This window comes from Sphaerodactylus townsendi, linkage group LG06, assembly GCF_021028975.2.
Source record: "Sphaerodactylus townsendi isolate TG3544 linkage group LG06, MPM_Stown_v2.3, whole genome shotgun sequence".
Taxonomy (NCBI): Eukaryota; Metazoa; Chordata; class Lepidosauria; order Squamata; family Sphaerodactylidae; genus Sphaerodactylus; species Sphaerodactylus townsendi.
In genome coordinates this window covers 8,079,920-8,101,839 of record NC_059430.1, presented here as the reverse complement: position 1 = coordinate 8,101,839, position 21,920 = coordinate 8,079,920, and the positions used below count along the sequence as shown (strand labels likewise).

General features: G+C 48.9%; 1 protein-coding gene across 1 annotated transcript in view; it reads left to right on the top strand.

Annotated features, from left to right (window-relative positions):
• Positions 1–21,709, top strand: part of LOC125435287 (exocyst complex component 4-like) — a 101,027-nt gene extending 79,318 nt beyond the window's left edge. The window contains exon 10 of the mRNA XM_048501475.1: positions 20,659–21,709. Within this exon, the coding sequence (XP_048357432.1) occupies positions 20,659–20,860 (202 nt within the window). The 3' untranslated portion in view covers positions 20,861–21,709. The remainder of the gene's footprint in view (positions 1–20,658) is intronic.
• The last annotated feature ends 211 nt before the right edge of the window (positions 21,710–21,920 follow it).

Below are 21,920 nucleotides of genomic sequence, written 5' to 3'. Positions count from 1 at the left end.
ACAGACAGGGTGAGTGCCACCTCTGGCACCCGTGCCATAGGTTCGCCACCACTGTTATAGAGTGTCATGGAGTTCTCCATGAGTAGCAATTTGGCCATGAAGCAAACTGAGCATTTTGGACCAACTGCAGGTTCCACTGAACGCTTTAGCAACTCGCCCCTTCGTTCTGCGGACGACCAACTCACCTGTGACCATTTGGCGATCCGGCTCTGCAGCTCGGATATGATGCAGTCAATCGTACCGACAGGCCACGGTCTCTTTTCTGCTGCCGTTGGTGTGGTTACGTTATTTTTAATTTTGTTCTGTCTCAAGCCGCGGGGGGTGGGGGGTGTTTCCACTTCACACTAACCAGGACGTGCCCATTTGGGCAAAGGGGATAAGCGAGATGATGCTGCCATCTACTGGTGATTCCTGGCAGTGGGACAAGGGCACACCAGTCTGCAAGAAAAATCCAAATACTCAGAACTTTCAGGATGTGCCGTTTCTGATTTTTTAAAAATCTTGTTTGTATTTTGCCTGCTTTCCCTAGGAGGGGGGCTCTAGGACAGTGATGGCGAACCTTTTCAAGACCGAGTGCCCAAATTGCAACCCAAAACCCACTTATTAATCTCAAAATGCCAACACGGCAATTTAACCTGAATACTGAGGTTTTAGTTTAGAAAAAAACGGTGGGCTCCGAGGCGCGCGCTACTCGGGAGAAAGCTTGGTGGTAGTTGGCTTTGCTTTGAAGCGACCGTGCAACTCCTCCAATCACGACCCTAGGAGGGTTTACTCAGAAGCAAGCCCCATTGCCAGCAACCGAGCTCACTTCCAGGTAAAGGATCGTGCTTTAGTTCTTTGCATGAAAATCAGTGGGGTTTAACAGCGCTTAACAAGGTTACCTACACTGTTTCCCCAAAACTAGGTCTTAGGTTTAATGCTAATAATCGAGCTCAGCGGCCCACACCAGCCTAGATGTGTCGGGGGGGGGACTCTGTTTGTGCGTGCCCACGGAGAGGGCTCTGAGTGCCACCTCTGGCACCCGTGCCATAGGTTCGCCACCACTGCTCTAGGAGGTGGAGCGCGGAAGCGTGGAATTATTCTTGTTAAGCCAAGCAGCAGGCCAAAGTCCTGCCGAATGTCAATTCAGGAACTGCCTCCCTGTTCAACACTGGCACAACTCAGATCCCTGCTGAAGTTTTTTTAAATGTGCATTTATTTACTTCATTTGTGTGCGTTTGTGTTTTGTGGTGCCAATTCGCTTCCAACTGATGGCGGCCCTATACATTTTGTGCGCTGAATGGGCCGTCGGTTGCTTCTGGCCGGATTTGTTGCTCGCACAGAAGAAAGGCAAGGCGTCCCGGTTGCCGTTCCGCTTCACACATTACTCTCGTGATCTGCTTTTGGTGGTTCTTCAGAAGAGGTCACCTAGATCAGTGATTCCCAAAGTGGGCACTACCGCCCCCTGGTGGGTGCTGCAGCGATCCAGGGGGGCGGTGATGGCCACAGGTGCATTTGGGGGGTGATGAATAACTGTTAGGGGGCGGTGAAAGCATAAAAGAAAGAAGAGAAGATTTAGAAAAATTGACTTATGTATTCCGCTCATAACGCTTAATTTTTCTTTGAACAACGTTCTTAATTGCATTTCCTTCGTCATATTTAGTGGAACGTGGACTCAGTGCGGTAACCAATTTATTAACAACAACAAAAGAAACCGATTCCAAATAGTCAATCGCGGTGATTTAAGATTACTGCTGACGCAAATAGAGCCGAGGATTACTAAATTGGTAGCAGCACACCAGGTTCATCCTTCTCATTGAGATGATTTCGAATATTTTAAACTTTTTTTGTATTACCTTTCTATTCTGAGTTCATAAATAGTTTCATAATTTCAAAGTTCAATGTTTCCAATTTACGCCTTTCTTTACTATATTTTACGAAAAAGGTAGAAACATGAATACATATATCTTTCTGTTTAATTGCTATTAAAATTTAAAAAAAATTAATTTCCAGGGGGCGCTAAGTAATATTTTTTTCTGGAAAGGGGGCGGTAGGCCAAATAAGTTTGGGAACCACTGACCTAGATGATAATGATATGTATGCTTGTTATTGGTTTTTAGGGCACACTGTTTTGTCAGTACTTATTCATACGCTGATAAGAACATAAGATCCCCAGAGATACAGACGTGCACACAAAGATTTCCCATGTGGGAAATTGGAGATCTAATTCACCCTGGAGAATGGCAGCTGCAGAGATTGACCCCAGAGTAGGAAATCTTAGCTGTCAGTGACCCAGGAGTAGGAAATCTTAGCTTAACTAAGAAAGGGAAAGGCGTTTGTAAACCACCTTGAGTCTCCTTACAGAAGAGAAAGGTGGGGTATAAATCCCAAACTCCTCTTTCTCCTCCTCCTCCTCTTCTTCTTCCTCACCCGCCATACGAATTACCAGTGAAGACTCCCAACACTCTTGTTAGGGCATCCTTATATCCAAAATAGAAGTGCCGATGGCCCTTCTGTTGGAAGTGAAGGACTTTACGCTGTTTCCTGCCTCAACCTACAGAGGGGGTTTTACTAGAGAGCTAGTGGCTAGATAGGGACCTAGGGATTTGACACCTTTACTCTATCAGGCTGTTTCTATCCCTTTGATGTTAGACTGATACTCTCAGGGACTTCCTTCCGGCTTCTTCCTCGACCCCTTCTCCATTCTTCTTCCTACCATGCCTAGAGAGAGGATGGATGCTCCTTGCATCCATCCCCATCCGGCTAGATTAGGATAGCATAGTGACTCTATCTACATACCTTTCTATCCAGAATGGAGTTCACTAATAAATACTCTGTTTATTAGATTAGAAACTACAACTGACTCCGACTTTCTTTTGTGTAAGCTTGGCGCACATTTGGATCCATCACGCACGCGCACGAGGTAAGGCTTCTGCTGTGTTCTAGCCACCCGTGCTGCTCTGCTAACTACGATAAGGGATAATCTCCAACTACCAGGAGCACTTATCCCAATACCTTCTAGACTCAAGAAGGAATCTGCCTCCAGGCCAGATTGGCCAGGGATCCTAGAAGTTCCTTGCCTTTCTCTGGGCATAAAGCAGGGATCACTGGGACAGTGTGTGTGTGTGTGTGGGGGGGGGGGGAGTAGTAGTAGTAGTTGTTGTTTTTGAAGCAAGCCATTATTGGCATAGACAGCAGTACAACAATAATAAAAACAGATTAAAAAGCATATACAATACAGGATATACATGTTAGGACGGAGGAAATTTACTGGCATTTAGTAATTTCCAGGAGAAAGTCTGCCACTATCATACAGAGAGAAGGATCAGGGTTGTCCAACAAGTAGTGTAATCTAATTAAATCGGGGAGATCGGGTAAATGTAAAGGAGTGAGATTCACATACTTGGATCTGATTTCCTTGAATCTGAGACAGTGAAGTAATTGGTGGGCCAGAGATTCAACTGAGCCATCGTTACATGGGCACAATCTTTTAGCCTTTTCTTGCTTATTAAATCTGCCATGTAACAAGGCAGAAGGCATAACATTAAACCTGGCGAGCATTATGGCTCTCCTTTGAACAGGGTTTATTAAGCAATACAGGGGAGTAGTTGTGAATTTCCTGCATTGTGCAGGGAGTTGGTCTAGATGACCCCAGAGGTCCCTTTCAGCTCTGTGTTGCTATGAAAACAAGATGCAAAGCAAGAATTTGTCAAGACCCTTAACACCTTGGTCTTGCCCTGTCTGGAAGTTGTGGCCTCCTGACCGTTCCTGCTTGTAGTTTGAGTTTGAGCTTTGCCATGTAGGAATGCATGGACCTAAGTGGAACGCCGTTTCCAGGGCAGGAGTGCGCCCGGTCTTGGAAAAAAGCAGGCTGGAGAACTAGTAGTGGGAAACTAAAGAGAGGTGCTACATAGCAACGGAGCAGGAGGAGGGGTTGCAGCGTGGGAACTAATGAGACAGTTGGGTTTTGGCAAAGATCTTGTGAAATGTAACCTGTTTGAACTCCAATCAATACTTTGATTTCGTATCCACGGAGTTTGTTTATTAGGAGGGTCCACGGAACATGACAGACCCGGTCGAGTTCTGTAGTCTGTCTCGGGAAAAGATGTTAGCACTGTTGTATATTCCTCCACCACAGAACTCAACATGCCGGACCTTCTTTGTTGTAGAGTGTGCTGCCTGTTTGTCATTCAGTTTAAATTGCACAACACAAGGCACAAAATAATGGTTTTGACAAAGGCAGTGCATAAAAACGAATGATAATTCGCATATTCATTTGGGACTACATTAAGGTGACCAGATTTTCACCTTTTTAAAGTGGGATGCGCGCACATGCGGCCGCAGGAACGCACTGCCTTTTGGGGCGCTCCCCGACGGGAACCGGGAGCGCCCCAGAAGGCAGTGCGGCAGCCTTCCAAAAATCGGGACATTTAACAAACCCCATGGGATGCAGGACAAATTGGTTAAAAGCGGGACTGTCCCGCCAAAAGCGGGATGTCTGGTCACACTAGACTACATTCTAATGCGGAAGCGTACAACTTTCTCGACCGCAGCATCTCAGCTGACCATGGGAACATCTTTTTCTGAGACAGGGTATGTATAGCTCTGTTGCCGATAGCAGTGGCCATTCCAGCTTGCAAAATCCCTGGAGATTTTGGAGGTGGGTCCAAGGGAGGGCGGAGTCTGGGGAAGGCGGGGACCTCGGGAGGATATAACGATGCGCATCGTAGCCACCAAAGCTGCCATTTTGTCCCGAGGAACCGGCCTCAGTCATCTGGAGATCAGTTGCAATTCCAGGAGATATCTACCACCCCCACCCCGGAAGTTGGCAATTCTCGTTGCAGGTAAAGACCCCAAACAGGAACGATTGCAGGAGGGGATACATTTGAAATCGGGCCCGAGTTTCTTGCACAGTCAGCCCCTGCTTGGGTTTTGCTTTGCTTTTGAACTGCAATAGGCATTTTAGCCGCTCAGTTAGGAAGTCGGCTCCCCAAAACGCTCCCTTTCCCTTTTCATTCCTTCCCCGTCTTGTTTGTTGCCTTCCCTGCGGTTTCCGCCGGGCTCTGATCTTGGCACAGTTTTAATTAGCTCTAATTAGCGCTTGCAACACATTAACCAAAGGAAAAAAAAGATCCCAACCGCGGCGGATTAAGCCCAAACTCTCTGCTTTGCGGTGCCTTTTGACAGCCATCTTTCTGTGCCGGGCGATCAAAGCTCAGGACTTCCCTCCCTTGTGACAGACGCAGGCGAGAAAGCGGAGCTGCTGGAGGAGGTTTTCGGAACATGACTCCCGTGCCGTTAATGGCCGCCTAGGAGGGAGAAGAAGAGGGGTTTGGATTTATACCCTGCTTTTCTCTCCTGTAAGGAGTCTCAAAGCAGCTTACAAGCTCTTTTCCCTTCCTCTCCCCACAACAGACCCCTTGTGACGTAGGTGGGGCTGAGAGAGTTCGGAGAGAACTGCGACTTGTCACCCAGCAGGCCTCATGTGGAGGAGCGGGGAAAGAAATTTAATTCACCGGAGAAGAAGAAGAAGAAGAAGAAGAGGAGGAGGAGGAGGAGGAGGAGGAGGAGGAGGAGGAGGAAGAGGAGGAGGAGGAGGAGAAGAAGAGGAGGAGGAGGAGGAGGAGGAGTTTGGATTTATATCCACCCTTTCTCTCCTGCAGGAGACTCAAAGGGGCTGACAATCTCCTTGCCCTTCCCCCCTCACAACAAACACCCTGTGAGGTGGGTGGGGCTGAGAGAGCTCTGAGAAGCTGTGACTAGCCCAAGGTCACCCAGCTGGCGTGTGTGGGAGCCGCATAGATAATCTGGTTCTGATAAGCCCCCCCACAGCTCTGTATGCAGTGAGCGGGGAATCAAACTCGGTTCCTCCAGATTAGATACACAAGCTCTTAACCTCCTACGCCACTGCTGCTCCTAAGAGTAAGAGTCTGCCATTTATGTGGAGGAGTGGGGAATTGAACCTGGTTCTCCCAATTAGAGACTCCGGTCTTGACCCCTACACTAGTGAGACTAAGAGAATGTTAAACGTGCTTCCTGAAATTCTCCCTTCACAGGAGATCTGCCCATGTGCCCACGTGGATTTATCTCTGGGGTGGCAGAGTGCTACCCTCAGCCATTCATCCCCCACCTCTCTTGCAGGGGCAGAGCGAGGGAGAAATGTGCCCCTGCCACACCCACACCCCGAAACGCCCTCACCACACCCTCGCAGGGGCACATGCCCGGTGCATTGCACAACCCCTGCCTCCTTGGCTCCCTCGGCTGCCTCTGGCCATTTCCAGGAGCCGGGCCTCCGGCAAATGACGCTCAGTCCTTCTGAAAGCGTTTGTGGGGCTGTTTCTCAGCTGAGTGTTCTCTTGCTGATGGCTGTGGCAGAGCCCTTCAGCTATCTGGTAGGCCTCATATCCTTCTTAGATGCATTTCCCAAAGGCCTTTTCTGTCAGCTCCGTCCCCTCTAGTTGCTGTCGTGGCCCGTTGTGAGTTCCCCTGCCCGATATGACTTTCCCACTAGGAGAATTATCCAGCGCAGTTCTGCATTAGTGTTTTCATGCGCTTGCAGACAACCCTACAGATATAAAACAGATCAGCAAATATATACAGTCAAACCAACACTAGAAAATCTGAGGTCAGCCAAACCTAAGAAGCATGGACTGTATATATAGTGACACAAGGCAATGAACTAATTGGTATATGCAATTAATTCGAGTATAAAGTCAATAGATAAGTCATACGCCATTCATAAAGATATATTGTGATTGTATTACAAGTAATATGCAACTGGCCCCTCTATGATGCGGCTGGCCTCCACGCGGGCCAGGACTTTTACAGCACTGGCCCCGGCCTGGTGGAACACCCTTCCTCCAACTGTCCGGGCCCTGCGGGACCTGGGTGAGTTCCGCAGGGCCTGTAAGACTGTGTTGTTCCACCGGGCCTTTGGAGTGTCTGGCCGCTGATATGGTGCCCCCTACTGCTCCTTATTGCCCTCTGGTTTTCAGGGCTGTTACATCAGGGTCCCCTCATATTGAGGGGCCTACCGTCCCCCCCCCCTTTTTTCTGGGGGTAGGTTTTAAATCTGAGGTTGGATGCCTGCTTTTATGCTTTTATGTATTAATTTGTTTCCGCTGGTTTTAGGTTATTTTAGTGCTGACATGAGATGGAGCTTATGTCTTTATATTGTATATGTGTTTTGCTCCTGTTGTCTCTGAATCCTTGCTGTTCACCGCCCAGAGTCCTTCGGGGATCGGGCGGTATAAAAGCCAAATTAATAAATAAATAAAATAAAATAAATATATTTTATTTATTTATTTATTTTTCAAACTTATATACCGCCCAATCCCCAAAGGGTTATAAAGGCTAATATAAAGGCTAATAACAAAACATACAATGAGGGCACTTAGTCAACCTAAGAAGCGTAATGGGACAGTACTTAGTAACAAATTCTCATAAACATTGTACAAGATCTCATAAACATTGTACATAAGGCAAGAGACCTGTAACATTCATATTGCGTTCCAATAGAATTGCGAAAAGAGTCAGTATCACCAATGTTCAATGAGTCAAAAATATCAATATTGTGGGCTGTTGTTGAACATAATGCAAATAACGTCCAGCTCTCAACCTTGTCTCTGCAGAGCTGTGCAATTCTAACATAATTGTACTTTGATGATATTCTGGGTTAGAATAATAGAATCCTAGAGTTGGAAGAGCCCCCAAGGACCATCAAGTCCAACCCCCTGCCATGCAGGAACACACCCTCAAAGCACTCCTGACAAATGCCCATCCAGCTTCTCTCCCAAAACCCCCACAGAAGGAGACTCCACCACACTCCGAGGTGGTACGATTCCACTGTTGAACAGCCTTTACTGTCCAGGTTTTTCCTGATGTTTAGGTGGAAGATCTCTTTTCCTTCACCTTGGGCCCATAACTCCCTGGTCCTAGTCTCTGGAGCAGCAGAAACAAAGTTTGCTCCCTCACCAACATGACATCCCTTCAAATATCTAAACAAGGCTATCATATCACCTGTTAACCTTCTCTTCACCCAACTAAACATCCCCAGCTCCCTCAGTCTCTCCTCGTAGGGCCGTGGTGGCGAACCTTTGGCACTCCAGATGTTATGGACTACAATTCCCATCAGCAACAGGGTCATCGCTCATCTTCAGTTGCAGCAGAACCCAAAGCAGCAGAACCAAATTGGCCATGCTGGCAGGGGCTGATGGGAATTGTAGTCCATAACATCTGGAGTGCCAAAGGTTCGTCACCACTGTCGTAGGGCATGGATTCCAGGCCTTTGACCATTTTGGTTGCCCTCCTCTGGGCCCGTTCCAGCTTGTCCATATCCTGTTGGGGGTTGGAGGTGTAAGGTATGGAAGCTGAACTTGGCACCCAAGAAACCAGCTGCTACATTTCCCCTGTGATTCTGTGGCTGGCAGATACCCTCCACCCTCCACTCAGCGGCCGACTGCCCACTTCTTAACACTGTCAGTTCCCACATTGACAGCACTTGAAGTTTGGCATTTTCCATCGTGTTCCCCCTCCCCCACCTTCTTTCTTACGAGACTAGAAAAATGTCCAAAGCTCGTCCTTAGGTTCAAACAAACCACGCTGTCCAGCCCCCGTATCCCATATCCCGAAGGCCACACGGAAGGAGGGTGGAGATGCTTCCTTATTTTTGCTCTACCTTTGAAACATTGTGTCAGAAAATCAGGGAGAATGGAGTCAAGGAGGCGTACTATTGATTTTTTTTGTCCTCAAATTAGCATATCTGGCAGATGGAGCCTGTCTGCGAACAGTTCAGAGAGGCATCTGTGGCCTGCCTGATGGGAGCCCCTGAACTTCGCACATCAGATGTGGGATTTCGACACACGCTCTGCTCGACGCAGGCTGTCTCCTCTCCCCGCTCTCTCCGACGAGCCGGTTCAATCTGCCGTCAACCGGTTCTGCACAGCCAAGAACACATGGCAGCCACTAGCAGAGCTTTAGAACCTCGATCCGTAGTTTTTAGTTCGGGGTAGGATAGAGGTGGAAGGGAAATTAAAACAATACAGAGTGTGTCATGCATAAACATTGCTCCACAGAGCAGGGAAGACAGATCCTGATATATATCTCTTCACCTGACAGATGAACTGTGACTAAATTAGCTTAAATCTAATTACTCTGAGTTATCGTATGTTGCGGGAAAGGCCGTGTTTGTCAAACAAAGCCCACAATCCAGTTAACTGACTCTCTCCTTTCATGCGTTCATCCTCCCGTCTTGTTTGCTAAGAACTGGATTAGCCAGTGAAATAGTCTCACTCGGACCTGAGCACCTTTATGCTGGGTTACGAGTGGGCGTGGATTGCGCCTCTCCATTTCTCACCTCCCCATTTCTTCCCCCTTCCTAGTCCACGTGCAAACATTTCCACCTTTTGTTCACTTCAGAGGTTGCTTCATGACTGTATAAGGTCTCCTGAAGAAAGAACAGAAATAGTCGGATGCCTTCATGCTCTCCTACGTTTCCCTGAAAATAAGACATCCCCTGAGAATAAGACGTAGTAGAGGTTTTGCTGAAGTGCTAAATATAAAGCATCCCCCGAAAGTAAGACATAGCAAAGTTTTTGTTTGGAAGCATGCCTGTCGAACAGAACACCAGAAAAATAAGACATCCCTTGAAAATAAGACATAGTGCATCTTGGGGAGCAAAACTTAATATAAGACACTGTCTTATATTCGGGGAAACATGGTAGTAGCCATTTGGCCGACCACTGCTAGAAACAGCATGCTGGGCAAATGGAACCCTTGGTATTGCCATCCAAAATGGTGGGAGTCTCTCCCTATTAGAGTGGGGAATTAGCAAGAGCAGACTCTTGGCTTTAGCAAAAGGTCAGGGCAAGCTCAGGATCTTTGTTGCCTGTGTTCAGAGAGATCAGCTTTGACAAGAACTTCTACAGGAGAGTGAATAAAAATCAACAAGTTTAAGGATAGTGGGGGTACACAATCACACAATAATCAAAGCAGCGGAACCCAAAGGCCTAGGATATAAGCAGTGTTCAGTGGATAGGTTTGGAATAGATGGAGGAAATTGGGGAGAAAGGGTTATAGTTACCTGATCTTGAAGTGAAATGATCCAATGAACAGAGCTTAGCCCACACTTAGCTCTGGTAGAGCGCAACACATTGTGGGACAATATGAACACAGAGAGAGGTGTTCAGAGATACTGAACAATGGCTACTGTGCTTCTTATAGGGAAAAGGGGACCCCGAGCGTTGTGCAGAGTGGCCCTTAATTTCCCAGGACAATGAGGATTCCTGCCTTTCTGAGGAAAGACAAGAGACAGACATCAACCTTAATGATTTGCGTTGTTAATCTATTGGTTGAGGCATTAGCTTGAGGAGCCAAGCTTGGGCTTACCTTAAGGTGGGAGGAAACTGATGAATTACAGTTTCTATAACAATTACAATGTAAATAAGGTTAGAGAGTCAGAGAGATTTGTCAGAGGAAGAAGTACTGGGTTAATAAAACACTTGGCAGCAACGCTTGGGACAAACACATTAACAAGTCCTTTGTCTCTGCAGGGGTGTTTTAGAGTGTAGGGGCACAACAGGGATTGCGTTGACATCTCATTTTGCATTTCTTCTTCTGGATCAGGGGTCCCCCAACTTGTGAGCACCTCTGGAATTCTGACTCAGGGTGGGGGTGCAACTAGAAAATGGCCGCCACAGAAGGTCACAAAATGGCTACTGCAGGAGGTGGGCCCTCTCTCTGTCACACACACACACACACACAGAGAGAGAGAGAGAGAGAGAGAGAGAGCTGAAGTACAGGGAACAAAAAGACCCTCCATCTCTGGACCATGGGACTTCAGGGGGTGCCATCCCCCCATGGGAACTGGTAGTCAGGGATGTGACGTCAGGTGTAATGGGGGGCATAATGGAGATTATACTTAGTTCTGGCAGTAGAAGTCCAAATGCTTATTCCTGAGGTGTGTTCTATGTGGTTATGCACAGAACACTTCCTTATTGGGTGGCAGGGTGGGTAGGAGGTTAAGAGCTCGTGTATCTAATCAGGAGGAACCGGGTTTGATTCCCAGCTCTGCCGCTTGAGTTGTGGAGGCTTATCTGGGGAATTCAGATTAGCCTGTACACTCCCACACACGCCAGCTGGGTGACCTTGGGCTGGTCACAGCTTCTCGAAGCTCTCTCAGCCCCACCTACCTCACAGGGTGTTTGTTGTGAGGGGGGAAGGGCGAGGAGATTGTAAGCCCCTTTGAGTCTCCTGCAGGAGAGAAAGGGGGGATATTAATCCAAACTCTTCTTCTTCTATTTAAACCCCCATTTTTAAAAAATGGATTTTTCTGCAGACTTGGGGGTCTCCCGAGACCGCAGAAAAACCTGTTGGGGAAAGCGTGTCCCCTTATCTGTGGATTTAGCTATTCACGGGTAATGGGCACATGTAGGAATTAGATATATAGATGTCAGTACTGGTTAATACTTGGATGGGAAACCACCGAGGAATACTAAGGTTGCTATGCAGAGGCTGGTAATGGCAATCCACCTCTGTTATCCTCTTGCCTAGAAAAGAGGGGAGGGGGTTTGCCATATCAGCTGCAACGTAACAACATTTTACACATGTTAGGCGATGGGAAAGATTTCTGCCTGTGGCCCTGGAGGGCCTCTGCCAATCTGAGGAGACTTGTGGGAGACTTGTCTGATTGAGCATAAGAAACGTCCCTTCCGCACGTGCAGAATAATGCACTTTCAATCCACTTTCACAATTGTTCGTAAGTGGATTTTGCAATTCTGCAGAGTAAAATCCAGCTGCAAAGTGCATTGGAAGTGAATTGAAAGAGCATTATTCTGCATGTGCGGAAGGGGCCAAATGGAAGAGTAGAAGAGTTTGGATTTATAGCCTGCCTTTCTCTCCTGTAAGGAGACTCCAGGTGGCTTACAAGCTCCTTTCCCTTCCTCTCCCCACAACAGACACCTTGTGAGGTAGGTGGGGCTGAGAGAGTTCTAGCTCACCCAGCAGGAACGTAGAAGTGGGGAAACAAATCCGGTTCACCAGGTAAAAGAGTCCACGACGCAGGTGGAGGAGTGGGGGATCAAACCCGGTTCTCGGGATTAGAGTCCACCTTCTCCTAACCATTATACCACGCTGTCTCTCAAAGACAGCTCCATGTGTTCATGTGAATGATGATGAAATGCTTCACGAGGCTCTTGAGAAGGCCAGGGCGCCCGGCCGGGCGCTTGGTTCCAAGTCCCACGAAAATGAAGACTCGTGACAACCTTAGAGGTCTTTTATCCGAGCAGCAGTGGCGTAGTGGCTAAGAGCAGTGGCTAAGAGCAGGTGCACTCTGATCTGGAGGAACCGGATGTGATTCCCAGCTCTGCCGCTTGAGCTGTGGAGGCTTATCTGGGGAATTCAGATTAGCCTGGGCACTCCCACACACGCCAGCTGGGTGACCTTGGGCTAGTCGCAGTTTCTCAGAGCTCTCTCAGCCCCACCCACCTCACAGGGTGTTTGTTGTGAGGGGGAAAGGGCGAGGAGATTGTAAGCCCCTTTGAGTCTCCTACAGGAGAGAAAGGGGGGATATGAATCCAAACTCTTTTTCTTCTTCTCTCGCTTTGGGGCACCGCTCCGCAGCCGTTCGCCTGACGCCAGGCAAACTTTTTCCCCCGCGTTTGTTCTTCCCGGCGGGCAGCTGAAATTGCGTTAGATTTTGTGCTGACTCTCAGCGTTGCTTGTTCCACCGAAGTGCTGACTCCCACCTTCCTCTTCTTCGGGGTGGCATTTCATTTCCCCCTCCGCCATCGTTTACAGAGAGGGAAGCTGCTTAATATTCTTTACAAACTGGCATCCCGGTCAGATAATTTTTGTACTCGACACAGTAAAAATGCAAATCTGTTGGGCCAGCGTGCAGCGGCGGGCATTAATAAGCGATGCTTAAGTAGGCTGGATTAGCAGTTTTGCTGATATATGAACCAGATCCGTCTCCCTCCTTCCCGCTCCGCCTCTCTCTCTTTCTTCCTCCCTCTCTCCCAAATAATTTGCACATGCAAAATCAATTTGAACACAACACACTAAATTGAATTTGGTTTTTGTATAGGAAATTGCACTTATCGGCCCGAACCGTTAAATTTACTGTTTAATGTGTACTTTCCAGCTCACTTGGTTAGAATTTCATTGCCCTTTATCTGCATAAATTTAATTAGGCCTGATATCATCAGTATATTATAGAACTAATTAAAGATTTAGATAAGTGCGGAGGGTGTTTCTTTAATGCTCTGTAAAGTTCCGCTGGGAGGGTGAGGAAATTCTTTTCCCGGCTTCGTCACGACGCTGCGTAGGAGGGCTAGGGGACCTCCGTCTCTGACGCGGGCGGGGAAATGATATCGAGTTGGTTTGAATGGGCTTATCCTTTGAAACTCCCTTAATTAAGCTGCGATGCCGCGTGACTTGTTGGGTGCTATCTTGACATAAATCGTTGGCCAATTAGCCTGGGTGTGCGGGGGCAGTAGGGGACCCCGCTTTGTGATGTGATAGTGTTCTAACTCGGAGGATTCCCCCTGGAGTGGTCACAGGGTCTGTTGCGGCTGACTGCTCAGCTGCCTGGCTTTCTCAGGCTAGACACTGTCAGGTGCAGTACTAGGCACTGTGAGAATGGGGGGAGCCAGTAGGAAGCCTCTACAACAGGGGCAGTGAAAACTTGTCAAATCCACCCTCGAGTCTGACAGTGAAAGGAATGGGAAAGCCAGTCAGGGATCATCTACAATCAGCAGAGCGGGAACTGGGCAAACATATTCGTAAGCCTGACCAGATGAGGGAAGGGAAAGCCAGGCAGGAACCCTCTACAAGCAGGACATCATGGAGTCTGTAAAGTCACTTTCAAGTCTGAGATGGTGAGGGGTGGGAAGGCCAATCAGGAAGCCTCTGCAGCAAGGAGAGCGTGGACTTGGCAAATGTGCCCTCAGGTCTGACAAGGTGAGGGGTGGGGAAGCCAGTCAGGAACCCTCTAAAAGCAGGACATCATGGAGTCTGTAAAGTCACTTTCAAGTCTGAGATGGTGAAAGGGGTGGGAAAGCCAATCAGGAAGCCTCTGCAACAAGGAGAGCGTGGACTTGGCAAATCTCATTCCCTCAAGGTCCTGACAAAGGTGGTGATTGGGAAGCCAGTCAGGAACCCTCTACAAGCAGGACATCATGGAGTCTGTAAAGTCACTTTCAAGTCTGAGATGGTGAGGGGTGGGAAAGCCAATCAGGAAGCCTCTGCAACAAGGAGAGCGTGGACTTGGCAAATGCGCCCTCAGGTCTGACAAGGTGAGGGGTGGGAAGCCAGTCAGGAACCCTCTACAAGCAGGACATCATGGAGTCTGTAAAGTCACTTTCAAGTCTGAGATGGTGAAAGGGGTGGGAAAGCCAATCAGAAAGCCTCTGCAACAAGGAGAGTGTGGACTTGGCAAATACAAGGTGAGGGGTGGGAAGCCAGTCAGGAACCCTCTACAAGCAGGACATCATGGAGTCTGTAAAGTCACTTTCAAGTCTGAGATGGTGAAAGGGGTGGGAAAGCCAATCAGGAAGCCTCTGCAACAAGGAGAGCGTGGACTTGGCAAATGCGCCCTCAGGTCTGACAAGGTGAGGGGTGGGGAAGCCAGTCAGGAACCCTCTACAAGCAGGACATCATGGAGTCTGTAAAGTCACTTTCAAGTCTGAGATGGTGAAAGGGGTGGGAAAGCCAATCAGGAAGCCTCTGCAACAAGGAGAGCGTGGACTTGGCAAATGCGCCCTCAGGTCTGACAAGGTGAGGGGTGGGGAAGCCAGTCAGGAACCCTCTACAAGCAGGACATCATGGAGTCTGTAACGTCACTTTCAAGTCTGAGATGGTGAAAGGGGTGGGAAAGCCAATCAGAAAGCCTCTGCAACAAGGAGAGCGTGGACTTGGCAAATGCGCCCTCAGGTCTGACAAGGTGAGGGGTGGGGAAGCCAGTCAGGTATCCTTTACAACAGGGACCTCCGAACAGCAACTTGATTAAACAGCTCCCTGCTTACAAATGGCAAGTAGCACAGGAACTGAGCCAGTTGGTGTTCAGATATAACCTGGCTTGTCTTAACTGGTGATGCCAAACCCAAGGCCTTGTCCACAACTGTCCACAAAAAAGCGTGAATCTGCAGCTGAGTCGTTGACTTTTCCTATCTCCGAAATATACTTCCAGTACCTTAAACCAGACGAGTCTGGCACAGTTGGGAGGAAGTTAGATTAAGAAGCGAAAGCTCAGTGGAGAGAAGCGATCCTACACTGAACTCCCTGCTTTGGAGGAAAGGAAATGGTTTGTAGATTTTTTTTAAAAAAAATCATCTCTGTGGAAAAGCAACTCTGATGAAACAAACTCCCTCGTGAGCCGTCAACACTGCTCTCTATTTAAATGCTAATTTTAACCTCTGCCCCCGGCCCAGCCGGCCTAAACAAAACAAGAAATGTTTCAAAAGGTGGTCAGGGGGGATTCCTGATTGAATCCTCCTCTGACTAGACTTTGATTTCTTTGGGTGGGGGCGATCTGTGGACAAGGCCTCTGTGCTTTGGAATGGCGTTTCCTCTGCTTGGTGCATGGCTATCTCCGTGCCGTGCCGCTGGGGTTTCGGCGCTTGCGGGTTCCTCAGAGGCCCCCGACGCATGGAGAGAGCAAGGCCACGTCTTTGCCATTAACAGCATTGCAGAGTCACAGAGTCAGAAAAGTTTGTCCTTCATTTTCTCTCTTGTGCAGAAATACAGCAGCCAATTCTGCATGCACTACTTACCCTAGGGCTGTTTGCTGCGCAGTGGGGTTTCCTCGCAGTGTTTTCTTTACTCAGGGCAGAAGTCCCCAAACTATGGCCCGGGGGCCAAATGTGGCCCCCTGAAGGCATTTATCCGGCCCGCCAGGCATGGCGGCGATGGCTCCATTCATGTGCAGTGGGGGCTCGAGGGAGAGGAGGAACCGGCCCCAAACAGCTGTTGATTGCAGTTACATGATGGCACCCCCAAATCTCCATGAATTTTCTGACCCAGAGTTGGAAACCTTACACGTGGCAACGCCTGCTCCGCCCTTCCCTCTCGGCTACTCCATGTGTTGCTCTCAGGCTTTCTGTTCCGCCTCACTCCCATTGGCATCAGCCAGGCTGGCGAATCGCTCGCTGGCTGCTAGGGAGGAAAGAACCCAGGAAGATACCTGATCCTGGGTTAGATGGAATGCTTCATTGGGAAAGTTCTGCTTTTTTTTTTTTTACAGGGGAAGGTATTCCACAGCCTCCCCAACAATATTTGGAGCCCACCCTGTACTTGGCATACTTTGGTCACTGTTCTAAAAATAGACCATGACAGAAAGGCTGAAAGGTGAAATCAAACATTTCACAATCATTTGTGCATAGGAATTGGTTCATAGCTTTTTTTAGTCCGGCCCTCCAACAGTCTGAGGGACAGTGAACTGGCCCCCTGCTTAAAAAGTTTGGGGACCCCTGACTCAGGGATTCTCCACCTGTGAAGTTTCCCTAGCCAAGCCAATCCGGCATTTTGCGCACCCGCTGTTTCCTTGTCCTTTCCACGCTTCTTCCATCTGGGGAGTTTGCTTGCCGCTTCTTATTTTTTATTGCGGTTTTTGGTCGAGGATTACTTTGGTGGACCGCCACAGTTTCGTGTCCATTTTCTTCAGCATTAAAAATTATTAAAAAGCCCTTCTGGTCAATTTGAAAAAGTGGCCCGAAGAGAGGGCGAAATTGCTGTTGTGTGGGCAGGGGCTGATGGGAATTGTAGTCCATGAACATCCGGAGAGCTGCAGGTTGCAGACCCCTGACCCAGGTGAACAGGTCAGTTTTCACCAGTCACTGAAACTCCAGGAGGGTAAATGTATTACCCTTGTAATATATTTAGCGGGTTCTCTGAACCCCTAGCTTTCATTTTTTAAAAAAATAGGCCTCTAGCTCCTTTGCTCAAGGAGATATAAGGCAAGGGGCTAGCGATTTACCTTTTTAAAAGAGAAAGCTGGGAATTCAGAAAAACTGCTAAACTTATTATCATGATAGCATAGTGATATTTATATATATGCAGAGGTGGGATCCAGCAGGTTCTCACAGGTTCCCGAGAGTAGGCTACTAATTATTTGTGTGTGCCGAGAGGGGGTTATTAATGGGTGATTTTGCCACATGATTTTTGCCTCAGTTACGCCCCTCCTCTCAGCAGTAGCGCGCGGAACTGGAAGCAGTCTAGCAGGAGGTGCACCGGCGTGCGTGGCAGCCTGTGCTCACGTGCATTCGTTTCCCGCCCAAGGACCGGCGCAACGGCTGCGTCCTTGCCACAGCCCCGCCCAGGAATGCCCCGCCCAGCCCCGTTTTAGAAATATGGTAAAGTTCCTGGTTTAAGGAAAGTCTTCTTCTTTTGATTTCTAGAAACAAAATTAAGTATTTGAAAGTATTAAGTTTTTAACAGGCAGTCAATTAGAGGAGAAGTAGTTGTTTCTGTTGGCAGTAGACAATAGGACTTGCTATAATGAGTTTAAATTATGGACAGAAAGATACCAGCTGGAAATGAGGAACTTTTTTTTACAGTAAGAGTTTTTTCCAGTAACAGAGAAATGATTAATGCCCCGCCCCCGAAATGCCCACCCCCGCCCCCGTCGTGCCCCGCCCAGCCCCATTGGCGCTACGCCACAGTTTGAATCCCACCACCATGGGAACCTGTTACTAAAATTTTTGGATCCCACCACTGTATATATGGGATGTATTTTTGAAAAATTAAAATGAAACCACTCATCTGTCGGGCATAGGGAAGGCAAGGAGATGGTTTGATGATGAAAAACAGCTCAGTCAATGAAAAGGTTGCTGAAGGTGGGTGGAGCAAGGAAAATCAATAGAAAAAAAACCAGAAACATTACTTGGAAGGAAAAAGCTTGGGGAAAGGGGGGGAGGGTCTCAAAAAGACCAGAATAAATGGAGATAAAGCAAAAGAAGAAGAAGAAGAAAAATTAACAGCATACAATGTATGTGATGATCGGGGGGTAAACTAAAGCTATATGAGACCAGAAAAATTGAGGGGGGGGGATTAAAACCACAAGGAAAGGCTCAGGATGAAATGTTTCCATTCCAGAATGGAGCTCTGGCAAAGAGGAGAGGTGAGCGGTTGGAGGAAGGACGTTCCCAGTCTGGGCCTTCTGGCGAGTTAATGGGTTTTGCGTCGCCCTACGGAAAGTCCATCCTGAACCGCAAACAAAACATGTTTTTTAATGGCTGGAGAGGAGGGGTGGGAGAGATGACAGCGGGACGCGAGGCTAATTCCGCACCCTCGTTCATATTTCATTATTTGATGACATCAGGAGGACGGGCCGAGCGGAATTGCTTTGGCAAAGGCAAACAGGAAGCCCCCCTGATCAATATTTATGAATGCTTCTCGGAAAGGCGAGGGAGGCGCGGGCCGAGCCAAAGCACTTAATGGAGGGGATAATTCCACCCGTCTGGCCCAGCGGGCCGACGGCCCCGGCCAAAGGAGGCCAGGGTTTAATTGCAGCCAATTAAAGAGGCATGCTTCTCTCTCATTCTCGCACTCCCCTTTTAAAATAATGGTTGGTTTTTAGTTTAAAAAAATAATCTGAGTGCCTGATGAATCCTGAGAGTCTTGGATTCAGGAGAGGGAAAGGAAAAGGGAAGAAGAAATTCATTTGGTGCGTAGGGACCATAGTAGCCATTCTCTCGTCTACCCTCCCACCTAGGAACAGGGTATCCCCCCCCCCCTCTATCAACCGCCCCGTTTCCAGCATCTGCACAGATCTGATTCACAGCCCCGCCGGGATCAGTAATAATGCTTATTATAATTGCATTGGGCACAGAGTGGGGTTGCTAATTGAGGGCTGGGAAATTCCTGGCACAAGTAGCTAGCTGGGAGGCGTGGGGCAGTGGTGGGATCCAAAAATGTTAGGAACAGGTTCCCATGGTGGTGGGATTCAAACTGGCGTAGCGCCAATGGGGCTGGGTGGGGCACAACAGGGGCGTGGTCGGGCATTCGAGGTAGCGAGGGGGGCATTCCTGGGGCCCGGGGGGCGCATGTGGCAAGGGCAGCAGCTACTGCACCGGTCGCTTAGGCGGGAAGCTTGAGGAATGCGCGCACTTAGCGCCCATGGGCTGCCACGCACGCTGGTGCACCTCCTGCTAGACTGCTTCAAGTTCTGCGCGCTACTGCTGAGAGGAGGGGCGTAACTAAGGCAAGAATCACGTGGCAAAGTCACCCATTAGTAACCCCCTCTCGGCACACACAAATAATTAGTAACCTACTCTCGGGAGCCTGTGAGAACCTACTGGATCCCACCTCTGTGGGGGGGGGGCGCTAGAACCCCTGGTGCCACTTTCTAGGGTCATGGGGGGCACATTGCAGTTGAGAGGGGCAGCTATGGAGGGGCAGCACCTAGGGTGAGCTTTGGGTGCCATTTTACCCAGCTATTCCCCTGCCCAGTGGGGCCTCAGTCGGGCATAATGCCATAGTGCTCATTCTCCAAAGCAGTTGACTTTTGGATCCCAATACCAGGAGGCAACATCAGGGAAAGGCCTCAGCCTCTGTGCCCTATCGTTGGCCCTCCAGAGGAATCAGTTGGCCACTGTGTGAGGCAGCATCACGGACTAGGGATCCCCAACCTTTTTGACCCTGCAGGCACATTCTAAATTTTGACACGGCCTGGCAGGCACAGTAACAAAATGGCTGCCAGAAAATGGCCGCCTCAAGAGGTAGAGCTGACCACAAAATTATTGCCTCTCTTCCCCACCCCCACCCCTCTTTTCCTTTGCTGTCCCTTTTCCTGGTGAAGGTAAGGTCAACTGAATTGCATATGAGCAAAGCGGTTTCTTCCCATCCTTGCTATATTTTACATTATTTAATTGCGCTAGGGTTGTTGTTGTAGGCTGTTATATGGCATTGTAATTACTCTACTGCATAGAGGAACTATGATATAAACCACTTCGAACCCATGCAAACGGGGGCGGGGGGAGCAAGGGGAAGTCAAATAACCCAATGGATGGATGGGAATGGATGGATGGCGCTAGGATGGATGGGAATGGATGGATGGCGCTAGGATGGATGGATGGATGGATGGATGGATGGATGGATGGATGGATGGATGGATGGATGGATGGATGGATGGATGGATGGATGGAGGGAGGGAGGGAGGGAGGGAGGGAGGGAGGGAGGGATGGAGGAATGGATGGAGGGATGGATGGAGGGATGGAGGAATGGAGGGATGGAGGAATGGAGGGAGGGAGGGAGGGAGGGAGGGAGGGATGGAGGGAGGGAGGAATGGATGGAGGAATGGATGGATGGAGGAATGGATGGAGGGATGGATGGAGGGATGGATGGATGGATGGATGGATGGATGGATGGATGGATGGATGGATGGATGGATGGATGGATGGATGGATGGATGATCAGTCAGACACTGTAGCTCTTTATGCTGTTCAAAAACATTTTTAAAAGTCTACCCAGCTGATCAAACCTTCAATTGTAAATCAGAAACCTAGTTGGGCCACAGTCCTACCTGACCTCACCCACTTCCGAAAAGACACTTGGCAGGCACCAGAAAAGGTGCTGGGGGGCACCGTGTTGGGTCCGATCCAGCAGTGTTCTTCTTGTGTTCTTAAAAAAAAATGATTGTGCATATGCAGACCTGAATGAAGATGGGTGTTTTGCTTTCTTGCCCAGGCAATTCTACGAGATGCTGTACAACACAGCCGGGACGAATGACTTGAACCTGAGTGAGTGCGACCAAGGGGTGAAGTGCAGGCCGGAAGGTACATCTGCAGCTTTGAGCTTGCTGCACACGCCTTGCCCAGGCAGGCGTGGGCGACCAAGCCAGGCAGGCATGCGGCTGCAGCGCCTGAAAGAGATCATCTGCGAGCAGTGATCAAACGAGGCCACCCTGGGACAAAGAAGATCACCACCCGTGTGATTTCCATGATGCGGTCCCTCCAGTGAAAGGGCCTCCTACTCCACTGAAGCCAGGAGGTTTCTTCACGTGATTATAGCCAATGAGAGTTCTACGTGTCCCCTTGGGTAGCCATTCTGTGTTGATAATGGCGAAGGGGCGGGCATCTGGGGGGGTAGCATTAGGATCTGAGTCTCTTTTTTGTGAAAACTTTCTTTGCACTGTTTGTTGCAGGGTCTGGGGTGGGGGGCCCTTTGGGGGGGAGCTCAAGATGGAACCAGACGCATTGTGAAGGGGAAAATTGCAAAGGAGGGGCAAAGGTATTGACGTGAGCTTATTTTTTAATTTCTGAAGCAGAGGTGGGTCAGTTGTGGCCAAGAGGTCCAGCACAGCAGAGTTTCTCCATCCAGCCTTCATGCTGCTTATGACCATTACGTTGGGAAGTCATGAGCATCTACAGTGTCCCCAATGAACTGTGGGGAAGCAACTCCAAGGCTCATCGAGAGCTAGTGCAAGGAGATCGCGCCTTGGATCTCTGTCTGCTATTTCCAACTCCTGGTTGGCACTGCAAGCAGCAGGGAGAAATGGCATCTGAGCGAGAACCCCCCAGATATCAGGCAGAAGACAGGTGTGGCTGAAAGAATGTTGTTCATCCACACCCCTGGTTGAATGGATTTTAGGTATTTGAATTGGGTGGGAAAGCAGGAGAGAAAGCTCAGTCCAACCCAAGTCACCACAGTGTGGCAAAAGGTAACCCTAGCTGGAAGATCTAGAGCACAGGTGTCAAACTCACGGCCCTCCAGATGTTATGGACTACAGTTCCCATCATTCCTGATGATGGCTACAGGGAGCTGATGGGAACTGTGGTCCAGAACCTCCTGGAGGAGGCATGAGAGTTTGACACCTATGATCTAGAAACTGTAGTGGCGAGGCTTTGCCCCAGCTCAAGATGTCCTGGACTACAATTCCCATCAGCCCCTTTCAGCATGGCCAATGGTGGCCATGCTGAAAGAAACTGATGGGAATTGTGATCAGGCTA